The sequence below is a fragment of the Rhinoraja longicauda genome, chromosome 21 (assembly GCF_053455715.1).
Source record: "Rhinoraja longicauda isolate Sanriku21f chromosome 21, sRhiLon1.1, whole genome shotgun sequence".
NCBI lineage: Eukaryota > Metazoa > Chordata > Chondrichthyes > Rajiformes > Arhynchobatidae > Rhinoraja > Rhinoraja longicauda.
In genome coordinates this window covers 12,345,181-12,365,273 of record NC_135973.1, presented here as the reverse complement: position 1 = coordinate 12,365,273, position 20,093 = coordinate 12,345,181, and the positions used below count along the sequence as shown (strand labels likewise).

Below are 20,093 nucleotides of genomic sequence, written 5' to 3'. Positions count from 1 at the left end.
GAGAGTTGTGCCGCATGTATTCCAAAGATCACATTTTAAGTAAGTCAATTTTCCATTGGGGTTTCTGTGACTGTCTGCGGTGCGGTGCGGTGCGTTAGTATGTCACAGATATCTTAAATACACCTTACCAAGTTGTTTGGGGAAGTCTTCAAACCTCTAGTTTTGCAATGCCCCATGACACATAAAACAACCTGCCATTGCAGTTCAACAATGTTAGATCTCCCTGCTCGAACACAAGGCATGATGAAGAGCAGTTACAATGACAGCAAGCACTCTCTCCTCCCTTCCTCTAAATGGGCATTCTCAGCATCGGAACCCGACAAGGTCCTCCCCAAAGGCCCCAACACTTATCCCGCGGAGATCACTTGATCGGGATGAAAAGCAGGTGAGTGTATCCCTTGCAAACGCAGAGTGCGGGAGCCACAACTGCTCTGACCAATTGTTCACCCCTCTGCCACCTTAATGCAAAGAAGGAATTGAGCCAGGGACCTGTGGCTTGGTATGGCTCAGTGGCTCACTGGCAAAATATCGGGAGGATTGTGGGGTATGACTTCCATTGCTTTGTACTCATTTGTCCTCTCCTCACCAACGTTAATTTGTATGCGCACACGAGGGGAGTCCTCGAAGTATCTTGCTGCAGTACCAGGTGCAATTTTATCTCTCCCCTGCAAACACACACGCGCACGCACACATTTATATAATATATATATAGATATATACAGAAAATTTACAGAAGTTACACGACAGCAGACTGGACACCTTCAGATCCAGTCACATGTACGAGTGCAGGACTGAGCATAGCCAAGTACCTCAATCCCTGCTGCTTTTGCAGCCTGTCCCCATGGCCAGAAAAGAATGACTAAGACCAGTGACTAAAGACAGACCCTGGGCACGTGTATCATACACGTGCGGGAATCACAGCGGCAAATTAAACTATGTAGCCTGCAAGGCGAGCATCTGGCTGCACAAATCACTTGCAGACACACACAAGTCTGACTTGATGAGTGAAATCTAGCACAGAGTAGTTAGCAAATACTGCACCAGCACTGAAATGGTTTGAAACATTTCAATCGTTTAAGGGAAAGGGGGAGGGGGCAGCAAAGTAACTTGCTGCTTTAAGCATGCGTTAATTCAGTGTCTCGCAGTGACGATTCCAGCTCGTTCAGATTAATATCTGCAGCCAAGCAAAACTCAGCGACTGCCCAAGACCAATCCTTTTGGTGATGAGCAACAACTTAACAGCAGCCTCCTGTAGAACTGAATCAGAACAGGTAATTACATAAAACTACCATATGCAGAACTCTTATTGCGCCACACAGAACTGGCTCGATATGGACAGGTCAATTCATTACAAAACTTCATCTTCTGTTTCGAGAACATATCTTGATCACCCGTGAAGAGAGGTGAGAAAGGGCTCTACAATTCGATTAATACCAGTTTCACTCAGAATAAGTCAGCGCATAAATAAGGGGTTTCCTTGTGTGTTTGAATGTGTTTCTATGCACACTATTTCCTCAGTACCACTATATACCTTTGCCTTGAGAGGAAGCGAATCAGCAGGTGTCAGAGGCCAGATGAAAGCAAGAGTATAAGTGGAAATCACACAGCTCTTAAATAAATTTTAGAAAGTCAAACAAACAAAAAGAGAGATAATAAGTTCGGACCCCGTGTTGACAGAGGGCTACATGGAACTGGAATGAGGGTTTCGGGGAATACATAGATTGATTTGCAATCTGCCTATGAAGCAGTTTATAAATGTGCGGTCTTCATCTAAAATCTGGAAGCTGGAACGAGAGCAGACGTCACACGGAAATAGGCAAAGGGTCTTCTATTTGTGATATGATAAGCCCGCAGCACAGAGAGCAGGCAAAGCAACCCGCAATCCCATTTACATTTACTTGGAAAAGAGGAGAGATGGGAGTTAAGTCTGCAGGCAACCCCCCAACCCCAATACACACAAAGACAGCATTTTTTTTCTGGATGCCACAGGCTGTGTTTTTTTTTTTTAAAGAGAGGCGGGGGGAGTGGGGATGAGGAGGGGAGAGGGAGGGGAGGGGGAAGAGAGAGGGGAATAGGGAGGGCTTTCATTGCTGTGTTACAGTGCTCAACTCCAGAGCTCTGACAACTTGAGAGGAAGCTTCTCCATACATTTGAGTTGCACTCTGCTAGATGCTAGTATTCTGCTGGTTCTGGTACCGCCGTCTCCACACTTCCTGGATCTTTTTGCACCATTTGTGGGCATTTCCACTGGGATCCATTAAGTAATATGTCCGGTTAGGCTGCAAAACAATAATTTGCAAAATGAACAAAAATGGAATCGATGCTGCAATAACCCAATCGCCACACTTACTGACACCCCACCTGCCATAATAATAAAGATAGACACTCTTTAATGGCGAGAGACAGGGAACAACCAGCCGTGACCTACAATGGATGTACCGACACTTGATCAAGGTCCCATTGTTTGACTGTTGGGTCTCGTACAATCAGGCTCCTCGTTCATCTCTCTGGTGGTTGCACAAACCTGCAGCAATGTAACGGCACTTTAAAGAGACTGCAAAAGCATAACATTCTGATATTTGGTATCAGTATATACTATTTTGAAAACACTCAATCCTCATCACAGCTGACTCGCCAACCACAGATCTATGTACTCATGGATTCATGGTCGGGACTACCAAGGGACAAGATGGAGTTCAGCGTTTAAGGACGAGGCTGAGATACAGAGAGTGGACAGAAAGAAGCCCATGTCAGGATTAAGGGAATACCTCGAGTCAGGAACATAGGTAGGGGTGTAATGTTGAGGCACTGGTCAGACCGCATTTGGGCTTCTGAGAGCAGTTTTGGACCCCATGTCATAAGATCATGTGATAGGAGGATTAGGCCATTCGGCCCATCAAGTCTACTCCCCCATTCAATCATGGCCGATCTATCTCTCCCTCCTAACCCCATTCTCCTGCCCTCTCCCCATAACCTGACACCCGTACAAATCAAGAATCTATCTATCTCTGCCTTAAATGTATTCACTGACTTGGCCTCCAGTCTTCTGTGGCAAAGAATTCCACAGATTCACCACCCTCTGACTAAAGAAATTCCTCCTCATCTCCTTCCTAAAAAAACGTCCTTTAATTCTGAGGCTATGTGCTCTAGTCCTGGACTCTCCCACTAGTGGAAACATCCTCTCCACATCCAATCCAAGCCTTTCACTATTCTGTACGTTTCAATGAGGTCCCCCCTCATTCTTCTCAACGCGAGCGAGTAAAGGCCCTGTGATGACAAACGCTCATCATATCTGAGGAAGGATGTGCTGGCGTTGAGAGGGTCCAGAGGAGGTTTACGAGATAGATCCCAGGAATGCTTGGGTTAACATATGATGAGCGTTTGACGGTACTGGGCCTGTACTTGCTGGAGTTTGGAAAAGGCCTGGATCGAGTGGATGTGGAAAGGATGCTTCCACTAGTGGGAGAGTCGAGGACCCGAGGCCATAGCCTCAGAACAAAACGACGCACCTTTAGAAAGGAGATGAGAAGAATTTCTTTAGTCAGAGGGTGGTGAATCTGTGGAATTCATTGCCACAGACTGCGGTGGAGGGCACGTCAATGGATATTTTTAAGGAGGAGATTGACAAATTCTTGATTAGTACGGGTGCCAGGCATTTTGGGGAGAATGGAGTTGAGGGGGGAAGATAGATCAACCAAGATTGAACGACGGAGCAGACTCAATGGGCCGATGGTCCAATTCTGCTCCTATAACATGAATTTATATGCAAGCTGAAAGTGCATAAAGGTTGTAATATCCACGGAGGGGATGCGCACGGTACATCATCACAACCTTGGTGCCTTTGCCAGGGGTCTTGGTGGTGTTTGTGCATTTGGTTTTCTGCAGGAAACCCTTGGCCCTATCCCTTATGAAACACAAGAATCTAGTACAAACATTGTTACAAAGCCAGATGCTACGGGCAAATATCCAACCATCCCATAACGGACTTACAGTATGAACGAAAAACGTTTTGAAGTTCTTGGCTTCTGGACGTAGCTCCTGTGACCATGGAATCTCCCCTTTCAGAATCTTGTTGACAGGATCCACATAATAGAGGTGGGGGCCTTCGGTGAGCAAGAGTTGCCGACGCCGGGCAAACAGGCCCTGCAAAAATCACACATCAAATCTACAGGCCACACTCAAGAATGTTCCCTCCTGCATAGAGATGGACTGGGTATGTTACAGCAAGACAGTCGCTACCCTAGCAAATTACTAACCCATTGCCCACACTGTACTGTGGACACAGTAAGAGCTTCCTTTGCACCCTTCTTCATCACGACCAACACAAAACAGGTATTAAAATACATTATTGACTCTTTGCTTCCATGGAATAATGTCTAAAGAATAATTATTAATCAGGAAATGGTGTTAGGTAAACTATTGGGAATGAAGGCAGATAAATCCCCAGGGCCTGATGGTCAGCATCCTAGAGTACCCAAGGAGCTGGCCCTAAATATCGTGGATGCATTGGCGATCATTTTCCAATGTTCTCTTGACTCTGGACCAGTTCCTGTGGGCTGGAGGGTAGTCAATGTAATTCCACTTTTTAAGAAAGGAGGGAGAGAGAAAATGGGGAATGATAGACCAGTTAGCCTTACATCGGTAGAGGGGAAGATGCTCGAGTCGATTATTAAAGATGTTATAGCAGCGCATTTCGAAAGCAGTGACAGGATCGGTGAAAGTCATCAGGATTTATGAAGGGGAAATCATGCTTGAATAACCTTCTGGAATTTTTTGAGGATGTAACAAGTAGAATGGATAAGAGAGAGCCAGTGGATGTGGTGTATCTGAACTTTCAAAAAGCCTTAGACAAAGTCCCACACAAGAGATTAGTGTGCAAAATTAGAGCACATGGTATGGGGGTATGGACATGGATAGAGAATTGGTTGGCAGACAAGAAGCAAAGAGTAGGAATTAATAGGTCCTTTTCAGAATGGCAGGCAGTGACTAGTGGGGTGCCGCAAGGCTCAGTGCTGGGACCCCAGTTATTTACAATATGGGTGCTGCACTGTAAGGAATTTGTACGTTCTCTCCGTGACCTGCGTGGGTTTACTCCGAGATCTTCGGTTTCCTCCCACACTCCAAAGACGTACAGGTATGTAGGTTAATTGGCTGGGTAAATGTAAAAAATTGTCCCTAGTCGGTGTAGGATAGTGTTAATGTACGGGGATCACTGGGCGGCACGGACTTGGAGGGCCGAAAAGGCCTGTTTCCGGCTGTATATATGATATGATAATATATATTAACGATTTAGACGAGGGAATTAAATGTAACATCTCCAAGTTTGCGGATGACACAAAGCTGGGTGGTAGTGTGAGCTGCGAGGAGGATGCTATGAGGCTGTAGGGTGACTTGGATAGGTTGGGTGAGTGGGCAGATGTATGCCAGATGCAGTATGAATGGTGTCAAATTAGGTAAAGGGGAGGTGCAACGAAACCTGGGTGTCCTTGTACATCAGTCACTGAAAGTAAGCATGCAGGTACAGCAGGCAGTAAAGAAAGCTAATGGCACGTTGGCCTTCATTGCGAGATGATTTGTGTTTAGGAGCATGGAGGTCCTAGTGCAGTTGTACAGGGTCCTGGTGAGACTCCACCTGGAGTATTGTGTGCAGTTTTGGTCTCCTAATTTGAGGAAGGACATTATTGCTATTGATGGAGTGCAGCGCAGGTTCACCTGGTTAATTCCCGGGATGGCAGGACTGACATATGATGAAAGAATGAGTCGACTGGGTTTGTATTCACTGGAATTTAGAAGGACGAGAGGGGATCTTATAGCATTCTTAAGGGATTAAACAGGCTAGATGCGGGAAAAATGTTCCCCAAGTTGGGAGAGTCCAGAACCAGGGGTCAGTTTTTAGAATTAGAGGTAGGCCATTTAGGACTGAGATGTGGAAAAACTTCTTCACCCAGAGAGTTGTGAATCTGTGGAATTCTCTGCCACAGAAAGCAGTGGAGGCTAATTCACTGGATGTTTTCAAGAGAGAGTTAGATTTAGCTCTTAGAGCTAACGGAATCAAGGGATATGGGGAAAAAACAGGAACGAAGTACTGATTTTGGATGATCAGCCATGATCACATTGAATGGCGATGCTGACTTCTATAATAGAAACATAGAAAATTTTGCGGAAACAGACCCTTTGGCCCACTGCGGCTGAACTGACCACTTTAGACTGAGTTGTACACTTTACAACTTACCAAGTTGACAATTTTACAACTTACCAAAGCCAATTAACCTACAAACCTGTAGAGTGTGGGAGGAAACCAGAGCACCTGGGAGAATACCCACGTGGTCACAGGGAGAATGTACAAACGCCGTACAGACAAGCACCCACAATCAGAATTCAACCATGTCTCTGGCGCTTTAAAGCAGCAAATCTACCGCTGCACCTCTGTGCTGCCCTAAACTGCTATTGAGTTTATGGTGAGTAGAAGTGGTACAGGTCAGAAAATGAACAGGTCTGGCCCACACTAAACCATGCAGTAACCAAGCGAGCCACTGGGGGGGGAGTCAGGCTCACTTTATTCAGTCACCTGAAAAAACTGCTGCAAATCTCAGCAGATAAACAGCTTCAGTGATGGCAAAGGGATGATCAGTTGAGCTGGTGGCCCTGCAGCAGGCCCGTCACCTCCCTGAACTCTCTTTACTGGGTGACATTGCTGTGGGGAGTTGTGCTCCCTGGACAGGAACACAAGCACTCACTGAGCAACAGACTGGAACACAGCGGTGCTTCCTGAATAGTAACTTTCTGATTCACAAAGGTACAACCCAACTACATATATTGCAGAAGAGTTCAGATGGAGATACAGCATAGAAACAGGCCCCTCAGCTCACCGAATCCACACTGACCATTGATTATCCATTTGCACTAGTTATATGTTATCCCACTTTTGCATGCACTTCCTATGTTATCCCACTTTTGGATGCACTTCCTATGTTATCCCACTTTTGCATGCACTTCCTACGTTATCCCACTTTTGCATGCACTTCCTACGTTATCCCACTTTTGCATGCACTTCCTATGTTATCCCACTTTTGCATGCACTTCCTATGTTATCCCACTTTTGCATGCACTTCCCACATACAAAGGGCAATTTACAAAGGGCCAGTTAACCTTCAAGCCCGCATGTCTTTGGGGTGTGGGGGGAAAGCGGAGCACCTGGAGGAACCCCCATGCAGTTGGTCACAGGCAAACGCCGCACAGACACCACCCAAGGTCAGGATTAAACCCGGGTCTCTGGCGTTGTGAGGTAGCAGCACTACCAGCCGTGCCACTCTTATGCCAAGTTGACGTCAAATTGAACATAAATCACAGGAGTTTCACTTTCGTTAACTACATTTTCTCCATGTCATCCTTGGGTTAGATTTTCCTCCCACTCCTCTTATCTTGATGCCAGACAGAACAAGACACGTGGCTGAAAACTATTCCGTACCTTCCTCTTGTCAACTGGACCCATCTTCAGGATTAAATTATTTTCTACAAACTGGTGCCTGAAAAACAAAAGGCCAATGTCACTGGCAGCGCGCTGGAGCTTCATGGAAGAAAGGTAATGGGTAGTTAGTCAACAGTATTTTGCAAACTTGGAGTGGAGAAAGGAGGGAGAAGACAGAGCTGGCAGGCAGTGATAGCCACTCAATGCACAATCCCAATTAATCCAGCCGAGGACAGGACAATGGTGCAATATGCACTTCTGACATGATGGCAATATCAAGGTAAGCCAACAGTGATTAACAACGCGATGAGTTATGAACCAGAAATGGTGAATCTGACCATCTGCATTTGGAGGGGGGGGATAAGGACAAGGACACTCCAATCTTCAGACTCCATGTCAGGATGGGTTGTTCGGAAGGTGGCTGATCCGAAGGAAAGGGTTAACAGACTATACACTTAACCAACTTACCAGGGATTTCTGTTGGCTTGTTTTTCAAGCAGGAGGCGCTTGTCCTCGTCTGTAAACTGAAGATCCAACTCGAATGAAGTGTCATTAAGATCATGGACATATTGCTCGATGTTACTGCATAACCTCTGGGGTGGGCTGGGCTCAGGGGAAGACAGCGAGTGCAATGAGCCAGAGGGAGCCACTTGCATGCAGCCAAACTGGCTGAGGAGGTCATCGTACTGCAGGCAGACACCGGGGGGGGGGGGGGGGGAGAGAGCAAAAACAAGACACAATGTCAGTAACCTGCATGCCCAGATACTCTTACATCAACAACAGAGTTCACCAAGAGGAATGATTCATCAGTCTGACAGAGAACACGCTTCAAGAAGGATAAAAGAATATAAAGCAGAGGAGTTGAACAAAGAATCATAAAACAAAGTAGGTAAAGACATAAGAGTGCAATTAGATAACGGTATGATTGCTGCACCTGGGGGTATTGTGTTCAGTTTTGGTCACTCAGTTAAAAGGAAGGTGGCATTAAGCTGTGAAGAGCACAGAAACCATTTACAAAAATGTTGCCAGGACTCGAGAGACTGAGTTATAGAAAGAGATCAGGCCGGTTGGGACTTTATCCCTTGCAGCACAGGAGACTTGAGGGGTGCTCCTATAGAGATGTATAAAATCATAAGGGGCATGAATGCACACCCTAGGGTTTATCCCAGGGTTGGGAAATCAAGAACTGGAGAACATAGTTTTATGGTGAGAGTGGAAAGATGTAATGGGGACCCGAGAGTCACAACGGGATGGCCTGTATATCAATCAAACGCAAAGAGGAAATGATGAGCAAGTACAATGACGATATTTAAAAGACATTTAGACAAGTTCATGAATAGGAAAGGTTTAAAAGGATATGGCTCAAATGCAGGCAAATGGGACTAATGTAGATGAGCATCTTGTCGGCATGGACGAGTTGGGTAGAAGGGTTTGTTTCCATGCTGTATAACTCTACGACTCCAATAGTAGTTGGCGAGGCTGGAGCATGTAAAATGGATGTGGTCCACGGGTGCAGAAAAGCAATATTAACACATGTATTAAGGTGCTGAATGAGAGTAAATTCTGCTAAACTGCAATTTCCTTCCTGTACATAACCATGATCACAAAAGATTCAAAGTAGATTCTGGAAGGAAAGGAGTGAAATGGCAAAACATATTAGGGCCAAATTAGAGTAAAGACGCATGGACCAAAAGATCAGGGTCATTTAATAAAGACATCACAGTGGCAGGAAAGCAGAGGACACATCCTGAGTTACTGCTGGAGAAAACTCCCAGCCCACAATATTCATTGTATCTGATATTCAAGCCCATGCACACTAGGGGGCGGCAAAGGGCATTAAGATCCAGTGCAATATGCACACGGATGTAGGATCCTGCCGTTTAATTGTAAGCTGTGGTTCAGTTAAGTTTGCAGATACTGCGCGGAAACAGGCCATTCGGCCCACAGAGTCCGCACCGACCAGCTCACTATCCTACACACACTAGGGACAATTTTACATTTATACCAAGCCCAGTAGCCTACAAATCTAAACGTTTTTTTGACTGTGGGAGGAAACAGAAGATCTCAGAGAAAATCCACGTGGTCACGGGGAGAACGTATAAACTCCGTACATTCAGCACCCGTAATCGGAATCGAACCCGGGCCTCTGGGGCTGTAAGGCTACCGCTGCGCTACCGTGCCGCCCTAAGACTACCAAGATATATTTAACAGAAGAGCCGAAGCTTAAACAAACAATTAAAGCATACATTTTTGGAAAAGGGCATTTGTACTCACATTGCCATAGCACTCTTCTTCATCCTCAGACATTGCTGGGAGATAAGCGGTGAGTTTCGGGGGTGTCTGTAGGTGCAGGTTTTCCCAAGCTATGGGTTCAAAGAACGGATGGGCTTTAAGGAGTCCACAACCCCCCATCTCTTCACAGCCAAGGCGCTTAGTGTGTTCAGACACCTTGAAGGTAATGCGGAGAATAATTATTAAAGACAAGACCGCTCATGAAAACATCCTGGTGTCCAATCAATTAAACTTTTCATGTGATGGCTTAATGTAGTTCACTCAGCGGCGAGCAAATTTACCAGCCACAACTTATTACCAGCAATCGGATAAACAGCCAGCTGTTCCGTTCGGAGTGAATCTTACACAATCTTAAACTTCTACAAATAGGTTAATGGTCTTTAGATCACACCCGACAGGCAATGCCTGCAGGAGTGCAGCATTCCTCCGGTAAAGCTTGGAAATGTTGGCCTAGATTATGTGAATAAATTCAAAAGCAGGGCACAATGATATGATGATAAATCAATGGCACTTTATTTTTATGTGACACCATCTGAGAATGAATGTTCAACAAAAAGCTGAAGTGCAGCTAGTTGCAGTTAGTAATTTAGTCAATCGCTTAAGTTGAACATCCAGGGAGAAGAAAGATGTTAAATTACTCACCAAAAGCTTCTGTACTAAATCTTTTGCTTTTGGGAAAAACTTTTCCGGGAATTCATATTCCAATTTAATTATTTTTTGGAAAATGAGATATTCGTTCCTGTGAAGGAAAAAGATGCAACAAACATCACTAATCACCAACAAAACTAGAAACATTTTTTTTAAAATGCTTTGCTCATGAACTCCCCTAATAGGTGGACAAGGCTTCACAAACAGAATTGAAGGGGACCTCAGAAGTTTACCATATAATGCAATGAGCAGGTATAAAGAGGCCAAGGACAGGGCACAAAGCCTCACCATAGATTAATCCACAACTGAGTTGGCTTAGCTGACTATAAGATCATGCCAGAAGATGGGACCATAACTGGCTTCACTGACTAACTGGGTACGATGGGGATCATCAAAGACAATCCTTGATAAGTGCACGTGGAGCTCGGATCAGACTCGCCTGCAGCACCAATAAGCACCTGCTCCATCAGGATGGTCCTGAATTGAACCCCAGTCAATGCCAAGTCAGTCAATCACAACAAGCAGCAGAAAGGGAACAAATGACCTCAACTCATGTTAGGAAACTGCTTCTGTTCACTTATCAACAAGACCTGCCACCTGTGGCAGGGCCAAGCTGAATAAACACATAAGATGCTCATAATTCCTGTTCAAACAGGATGGATAGCTGCTTTCCATATATTACCATAAATATCTCTGTCCCTCCGCCACCTTACTTGTCCTACTAGATTCACTGTCGTCCTCCTTAGTTGTACTGTTTGTATCCACTCGTTATCACCTTTTCCACAGCCAACAATGGACCATTGTGGGCTCCACTTTTCCTTGATCATCACTACTGGCTTTGATTTGTTCTTTTCATACCTTTCATTCATTTGTTCTTTGTACCTTTTCATACCTCCAGTTTCATTCTTCCCTGACTCTCGGTCTAAAGAAGGGTTTCTACCCCAAGCATCACCTATTCCTTTTCTCCAGAGATGGTGCCTAACCTGCTGAGTTACTCCAGCATTGTGTGTATCTATCTTCGGTGTAAACCAGAATGTGCAGTTCCTTCCCACACATTCCATATTACCAATGTACTTTAGCACAGAATAAGTTATTAAATGGTCCCAACAGGCAATTCCTAAACCCTTGATTGCTTCTTAAATGGTAATGAGAGTTTTCGACTGGGTTACAACAGGTCCACTCTTTGAATAAGCTGGCAACAACCACTCCACCTCACCAGGCAACAGAAGTCTATAAATTACTGCAATTAATAAGCTTTAATTCGGAAAACATTCACAACACTGACTAATTCATGAACACACAGCTTCAAAAGTTTAGACGGGTTTTGTTGCTTGGCTGGAAATGTTTCAGATTTCAGTCACATTAAGAAATCAGCTAAACAGTTATTTGCAAATACTTCCACATGCTGTATCACAACACTAGGCCAAACCATTTTGTGTGTACAAGACAGCAATGTAACAATGTTCTGTACTACATTATTAGAGGAGTGTGTGGTTGTGGACAAGATTAAACACATAGCACCAAATTACCAAAATGAGGTGCTGTGGGAATTCTGGCATTATAAAATACTATGTCATGAACTTACCCAGCCCTGAAAGGTGGCAATCCAGCTACCAATTGGTATATGATACAGCCAAGAGCCCAGAGGTCAGAGCTGCAGGGGATGAGATTCAGATTCAGATTAGTTTAGTTTATTGTCACATACGAGAGTCCAATGAAATTCCTTGTTCACATGCTCATAGAGTAAGTAATATACATACAGTAACAATAAATACGATGAAAGAATGGTGCCAGATTGTTGCAAAGCCCAAAGTAGTACAACGAAGCATAAAAGTACATTAACAAAATAACCAAATGAGATTGAGTTAAGAGCAAGACTACACGGAAGCAGCTTCGGAACCGGAACGGGAGAACACATGTTAATATAATTTTGGCACACGTGCGCTTTAATAACCCGACGAAACAGCCTGAGGGAAGAGCCCTGTGAATAAACTCAAGGCGACAGCCTGGCGTGATTCCAGAAAAGCGGAATCATCCTGGAATTTTACTCGCAACAGGTTCTTCTTTCACCTCATCAATCTGTGGTCAGAAAAGGAGCAGGACTGAAGGCCAAGTCCAGCCTCCAGCTTCTCGTAGTTCTAAACACCACAAGTGTATCTGTTCTATCATGAGTGCTGGTGACACAGGGAGGTTCCATTCCGCATTCATTAAAGTTGAAACCATTCCAAACACTTATCCTCCACACTAACTACAGGAAGCATGAGTTAAGGTCTGCACTTTGGACAAGAGGGAAAGAGGAAGAAAAAATGTACTAGCGTTATTGCCTATATCTAGGTAACAGTACCGAATTGACGGTCAGTATGAGAAACAGATACTCCAACTATCCCCAAGATAACTAACCCAGGTGATGAGGTTCACTGTTTGTGATACAAAATTTAAGTGAAGCCCGTATAACCCATAATCCAATGAAAGCTAGTAGCTGTAATGTTATAATCCAATGAAACGGGAATCCTCTATAACCCATCCAGAGTCAATGCTCTGCACAGTTTCTCCAGCCAAGGACAGGGTTTGTGGGCCCTGTGCTTCAGGGCCTATGCAACCTATAACCTAACTGTATAGAGATTGGGATCAAAGATCCCAAATCCCAAACAGTGTGTGAAGAACCTGTATTCCAATCAGAGTCTATGAAACCCATACCACAGTGATAGTTCAAGTGCATGGAACAAACGCCATTGGCAGGGAATACCAATAATATTTTTTACATTTGCGATAGGTTTTTAAACCACATTCCGTCGCTGATTTGGGCTCAGATGCCTCGCAAATTTTACATGCATTACGAACAGCCAATGACAACCTACAGCCCAGGAATAAAATCAGCGCCATTTAAGATTCTGGATATTGGGAAAGGGGGTGGGGGTATGGCGGCGTACGGAATATCACAAACTACTTAAGGGAAATAGCTGCCTCAGCATAGATCTGCAAAAGAGGTACCGACTCACCTTTTACAAGCCGATTTATCTGTCAAAAGCTCTGGTGAAACATACTGCGCTGTCCCCACAAAGGAATTTGCCCGTGCTGCAACACCAAAACCAGTGCAAATTGTGAAACATGCAGAACACTCACCCATCCCTCCCTGTATCCTTTCCCGCCAACATTTTAAATTCAAGCCGAGAACAAGCAAAATTGCATTAACTTCAACAGCCATGTGCATGGGCAGACAGATTACAAATGTACATGCCATTGTCAAAATACCATTCTAGGTTTGTACTTGGAGCACCCGATCAATTATCCGTAGTAGTAGTTTTAATCTATTTGCTTAATTCTAATGTCAAACAAAGGTTAACACAGCCCATAGCAATAACATCCTGCTTATTTTTATTTTTACATCAATTTTCCACTGTTAATGGTTGAGGAATATGAATGAAAAATGTCTGCACCTTGCTTATTATCTGAAGATAATACTTTTGCTGTTCCAAAGTCAGTAATCCGTATGTGCATATCCTCGCTCAGCAAAATGTTCTCTGGTTTAAGGTCCCTAAAATTATTTGCATGTTAAATAACCAACAATAAACCAACCTCTACGTAACTTTAACAGCCGGCATAGATATAAATGCCCCAGCCCACACTGATCAAACCCACCCACCATCTCACCACTGCTTCTCATCCTGCTCTCCACGTTCTGTTGATTTGCCTCAAACCAATTTATAATGCTCGCTTAAGGTCTACTACCTGCTGGGCTTTGTAGTCAGGAGCAAACTTGTCAATTATACCAACGTTGAAGAAAGCAGCCCAAAGGTCGTTATCTTTCTCCCTCAGGAATGCAGCCAACATAATCAAAAACCTTTCTCACCCTGACCATTCCTTCTTCCCTACTCCCCCGTCGGGCTGAAGACACAAAAGCTTGAAGACACACATCACCAGACTCAGGGACATCACATTCTCCTCAGTTATCAGGCTTCAGGGTGGTCCTTCCATAAGCTATGGTACTGACGGATTCTCCTCTACCTCATCGGACTTTGCCTCTGGAATTGGTGCGTTACAATGCTGAGAATTATATTCTGCACTTTGTATCTTTCCCTTCTCTTTACCTATTGTACTCAAGTTCAGCTTGAGTGTATTTATGTATGGTATTATCCAATTTGGTTGTGTAGCATACAAAGCAAAGGTTTTTATCTGTACCTTGACACACATGACAGTAACAAAACTAAACCGAAGTCTAGTTCCAATATTCCCTCGTACCCTCAGCTTTGACAGGGATTCCTAGTGTCCACCTGCAATGGAGCCTTCAAGCAGGCTGAGCAACCAATCCCACTGAAAAGTTCACATATGTGACAGATCAGAAAACAAATTCACCACCTTCAGTTGACATTTGACTGTACTACGTAAAGATCAGAACATTCACAAACTAGTTTTGAAACACCATATATTTTAAAGACAATGAGGGATCATCCAAGCCTGACCAACTAGATAGTTTCCTCTTTAATGACCTGCAGAGGGGGGATAACTACTGTCCAAGGCAATCGGGATAACTTCCCCATTCATTGGACAACACTGTGGGACTGGAGGTTGCCAATGGGCTCAGCTGTAACATACAATTTAAAAGGCAGTGCAGTACCTCTCAATGGTGTACTGAAGATGGGCTCACAGGAAAGGAGCCCAAAGGTGTAACAACAAACAATCCAGTTTGTAGATGCAATTGAGGTGGTTTGACAAACCACAAATTTACCTGTGAACTGTGATCATCTCTCATTTTAGTTCATGATCCCAATCTAACCTCTGCCTTTGGCCTTGTGCACTATGCCAATGAAGACAGTGAAAATTCAAGGAACAGTCCTTTATCTGTTGAAGAGCCTGGAAATTTGTCTCACCAAAAGTTGAAGATTTTCATCTCAGTTTTTATGCAAATTCAACAATTTCAGATAACCATTGTTCCACTTTCCTGGCCAGTTCCATCTTTCTGCTGGTACTACTTGAACCTCTAAACCCACATCTTTTTGGCACACAACTGCTCACTCTCTCTTTACATCTTTCTAACCATTTCTTCCAGTCTTCAGTCCAGCATCTAATTTTGCTCCCACACTTTCCAGCCAGAGGGTCACAGATCTAAAGCATGTCTCTCTTCACTGAGACTACCAGGTCTGCTGAGTATTTCCAGCGCTTCCTGTTACCTCAGATTTCCAACATCCACCATGTTGCCTTTGAATTGAAGAACAAGAATTCAAGTATGTAGCCCTCCCCAACCTTCCTGCATTCCTAACTTCACCACGAGAGACTTGACATATCCATATTTATTACCTTCACTCTCTCAACATGCTCAATCAGATTTAATTTCTCCCATGCTTTAGTTGTTAATTTCCCCTGTAAACTACTTCACTCCTTCCCTTGTTCCCGGCAACCCTTTCCTGTTTCCTCATCGTTTCTAATATTCCTTCCTTTTTCATGCAGATTTTCAATATCTGGTTCAATTTTCCTCTCATTGTCAGATGACCTAGGGAATTCAGGAAGTTCATAGTTTGTATTTTAATTTGCTATCTGTGCACCATCTCTATTGAATCATAGCCAGCCGACCTATCTTTGCTTAGATTTGAATTGGTCACTTTTCTGATCAAAGAAATGCCTTGACTAACTCTTTCTACATACTTTGTGTATTTACAGTGCAACTTTCTCATGGACATTTCATGCTTAAACTAAATATATATGCCACTGAACAATCTCAATATATGGTTTCAGAACTCATCACCTAAAACACAAGGGACAGGGTCACAAACGGGCCTTTACAATACCTACAATTAGAAGGGCAGGGGGTGAGAGGGAGGGGTTGGACTGGTATCACCACCTTCACACTGAGGGTAATGAAGTTATAGAGCTTCACAGACTGGAAACTGGCCTATCGCCCAACACATCTATGCTGTTCAAGTTACCCAAGCCAGCTAGTCCCACTTGCCTGCTCATGGCCCAAACTCTCCTATCCATGTACCTGCCCAAGTGTCTTTTAAATGGCGTAATTATACCCATCTCTGCTACCTCTGGAAGCTTGCTCCACGTACACACCATCTTCTATATGTAAGGGTTGTCCCTCAGGACCCTTTTAAATCTTATGCCCTCGGTTCTGAATTCACTTACCCTTGGGAAAAGATTATGACGATTCACCTTTTGTGCACTCCTCATGATTTTATAAATCTCTATAAGGTCACCCCTCAATCTTCTAGACTGCCGAGTTAAAAAAGACGCTGCCTATCTGCGTTCTCCTTATAATTCAAACCCTCCTGACCTAGTAACATCTTCATGAATCTTTTTGCATCCTTTCCAGTTTCATAGCATCCACCCAACAGCAGGGCAATGGGAGCTGTACAAAGTACTCCAAATGCAGCCTTACCAACATCTTGTACAGCTTGGACATGGCGCCGCGACTCAAGTGCTCAACATACTGACCAATGAATTTGCATTCTCCATCAGTGCCTAGGTGGCGACCAGATTCAATCACACTACCAAGGCGAGTAACGTCTTTCCTTGATCAAGAGACACCAGGTCTACTGCTCAATTTATGCTATTGAAGCAAGTAACATGTCATAGAAACAGAGAAAATAATTACTTTTTAAATCACAAAAAAGTAATAAAAGTCCTTACCTATGTATAATCCCGATCTCATGCAAGTACTCTAGCGCCGAAACAATTTCAGCAGAATAAAACCGTGTGCAGTTCTCATCAAAAGAACCCTGCTTACGAATGTATTTAAGTAGCTCTCCATTTTTAGCGTAACTAAGGCCAAAATCTGCATGAAAGTTCAGGAATCAAATCATCAAATGCTCAGACTGTAAAGATTGAAATACAATTCTTGACTTAAAACATTTTTCTATAATTAAATAAATCTGAAAACTGTTCTTCCGACAAGTGCCAATCAGCTTTACGACAAACACGGCTCCTTTGCACTTTCAAGCAATGAAAGGCAAAAGAGTGAAACATTCATTAAAAACGAAGGATACAGAGCTTCTCCTCATCCTGAAACGTGAAGTAGAGCTTTATGAAGAAGGGGTGATCCAGCCGAGACATGATATCCCTCTCTCTGGTCACGTATGGTACCTTGTTCTCCTTAATGATATGACGTTTTTCCAGAATTTTTACTGTAAGATAAAGTAATTACTTAACTGAAGCTACTGACTTCATGTTTTGTGCCTGCGTTAATTAGAACAAAACTTAAATTGCCTGATGCTGTCGTTGGCTGCAAAGAACAAAAGAGTCTTCATATACTCCCAGATGGGAAACAGTGGGTGATTACTTGGCCAGAATTCAATCCAGGCTTAAGCCATGCACATATTCATCACAAGGATTGAAGTACAGTGGAAAGGACTGGAAACCCAACTCTGCAGACCAGACCCAACACCTTGTTAAGAACAACAGTCTTATTTGTAAAGCACCTTTAATGTTCTAAAATATCCCAAGAAACTGAATATCTAACAACAAACCACAAATTAGATATTTGGAAAGATGAACATAGTCTTGGTTTTAAGGATGGAGTTGGGGAGGGTAGAGAAATAGAAAGATATTGGAAGGATTAGGCTCTCCAGGTTAGGCTCTACCAGCTAAAATCATGGCCATCAAAAGGGCAGCAATCAAATCTGGAATGATCGTTGCGCTAGAATTGGAGATGCACAGATTTGGTTCCAGATCTGTTCATGATTCATTCCGTTAACCCTTCACCATGACTGGAAAGATTAGAGTGAACGAGACTTTTTTTTCCATACAGAAGGTGATGGGTATTTGGAATGAGCTGCCGGAGGAGGTAGTTGAGGCAGGAACTATAACAACATTTAAAAGGCATTTGAACAGGTACATGGATAGGAATGGTTTAGAGGGGATATGGGCCAAAGGCAGGCAGGTGAGACTAGTGTAGATGGGGCACCTTGGTCAGCACGGGCAAGCTGGGTCGAAGGACCTGTTTCTGTGCTGAATGACTCTCTGGCTCTAAATGCTTGAATATTCAAAGTCATCCCTTAAATGGGAGCAGAAATGGGAATCATGTGTGTACTTAGGACAGAGGCAAGTTCGTTTTATATGTTTATAGAAAGAAGGATGGGGAAAGCCAGCTGGGAGCACCATGCACTGGAATAGCCAAGTCTGGCAGAGACAGTCAATGTTACAGAGGTACGGTGGCGCAGCGGTAGAGTTGTTGCTTTACAGCGTCGGATACTCGGGTTCGAACCTGACTATGGGCACTTGTCTGTACAGAGTTTCTACCTTCTCCCCATGGATCGCGTGGGTTTTCTCCGAGATCTTTGGTTTCCACTCGCATTCCAAAGACGTACAAATTTGTAGGTTGATTGGCTTGGTATAATTGTAAATTTTCCCTAGTGTGTGTGTAGGATAGTGTTAATGTGCGGTGATCGCTGGTCGGCGTGGACTCAGTGGGCCGAAGGGCCTGTTTCCGCACTGTATCTCTAAGCTAAACTAATCTAAGTGCAAGCAGCTAGTTTTAGTGATCTAAAGCCAATATTGGAGCTAATCACAGATTGGTTAGAGCACATTTTTATTTATTCACAAAAGGCTGGAGTAACTCAGCAGGTCAGGCAGCATCTCAGGAGAGAAGGAATGGGTGACGTTTCGGGTCGAGACCCTTCTTGGTTAGAGCACATAATGAGGCTATTTGGTCTATTTAATTCACACATGAATTGTACCACAATGGGGTTGGGTCTTTATTGGTCTGCAGAGTTGGTGGTTTTCTCTATATCTTAATCCTTGTGGTGACATTTAATCAACACACCAATACATGAACAAAATGGCCCGACTCGCTTAGTTCCCTTCCCCACTGCCCTGAAATTATTTTCCTTTCAGATACTTATCTAGCTCCCTGCAGAACTATTAAATCTGCTTCCATAACTATCCCTGGTGTTACAAACCATCCCTGGCAGTACATTCTGTTCTGGAACCTCTTGTTGTGTAAAGAAAAAACTTTCCCCAAGTAATTTCTGGCTCTTTAACCAATCACCTCTATTTTATGCACCTTATTCTTGAACCTTCCGCCAGTGAGGGATATTTACTCCGCCATTGCTCTTCGTGATTTTAAATGCTTCTATCAAATTTCCTCACCTTTCCAATGAGAACAACCCCCCAGTTTCTCCATCTGTCTGGAATACTAAAGCCCCTCATCTCTGAAATAATTTTGCCAAATCAACTCTACACCTTTCTCAAAACCCTTACATCCTTCCTATAGAGTGGTGCCCTGAAATACCCACAATGTGCCAGTTATGGCCAAAACAGTCTTTTACAAAGGTTCATCATCGCTTCTTTTGCTCTTATTCGCTTCCCTACTATTTATGAAGCACAAGATTTATGTTTAAAAAATATATATTAATGACCTTTGAAAACTGCCTATCTACTTTCAATGCACACATACTCCCACATGTCTCTTTCCTTGCGCCACTTTTAGAAGCGTGACATCGAGTTTATATTATCTACTCAACACTGAATTTCACCAGACATCCACCGGCCTATTTCACCAATCTTTCGATATTTCTTTTATGTCCTCACCGTGCCTCCAGGTTTTGAGATATTCGAAAATTTACCCAAGTGCAAGTCATTAATATTTATTGAGGATACCATTGGTCCTCTTACTGACCCCCGGGGAATTCCAGTGTAAACTTTCCCCTCAGTCTACAAAACACCTTTCATTATTACTCTCTATTTTCTG

General features: G+C 43.6%; 1 protein-coding gene across 2 annotated transcripts in view; it reads right to left on the bottom strand.

Annotated features, from left to right (window-relative positions):
• Positions 1–282: 282 nt before the first annotated feature.
• LOC144603940 (3-phosphoinositide-dependent protein kinase 1-like) overlaps positions 283–20,093 on the bottom strand; it is a 78,434-nt gene continuing 58,623 nt past the window's right edge. For both annotated transcript variants that reach the window (XM_078417785.1, XM_078417783.1), the window contains exons 4-14: positions 17,392–17,529; positions 17,036–17,180; positions 13,846–13,943; positions 13,408–13,483; positions 11,994–12,062; positions 10,403–10,499; positions 9,743–9,916; positions 7,937–8,154; positions 7,469–7,526; positions 3,991–4,143; positions 283–2,279 (exon numbers count right to left, since the gene is read on the bottom strand). In XM_078417785.1, coding sequence (XP_078273911.1) covers positions 2,166–2,279; positions 3,991–4,143; positions 7,469–7,526; positions 7,937–8,154; positions 9,743–9,916; positions 10,403–10,499; positions 11,994–12,062; positions 13,408–13,483; positions 13,846–13,943; positions 17,036–17,180; positions 17,392–17,529 — 1,340 coding nt within the window. In that variant the 3' untranslated portion in view covers positions 283–2,165. The remainder of the gene's footprint in view (positions 2,280–3,990; positions 4,144–7,468; positions 7,527–7,936; positions 8,155–9,742; positions 9,917–10,402; positions 10,500–11,993; positions 12,063–13,407; positions 13,484–13,845; positions 13,944–17,035; positions 17,181–17,391; positions 17,530–20,093) is intronic.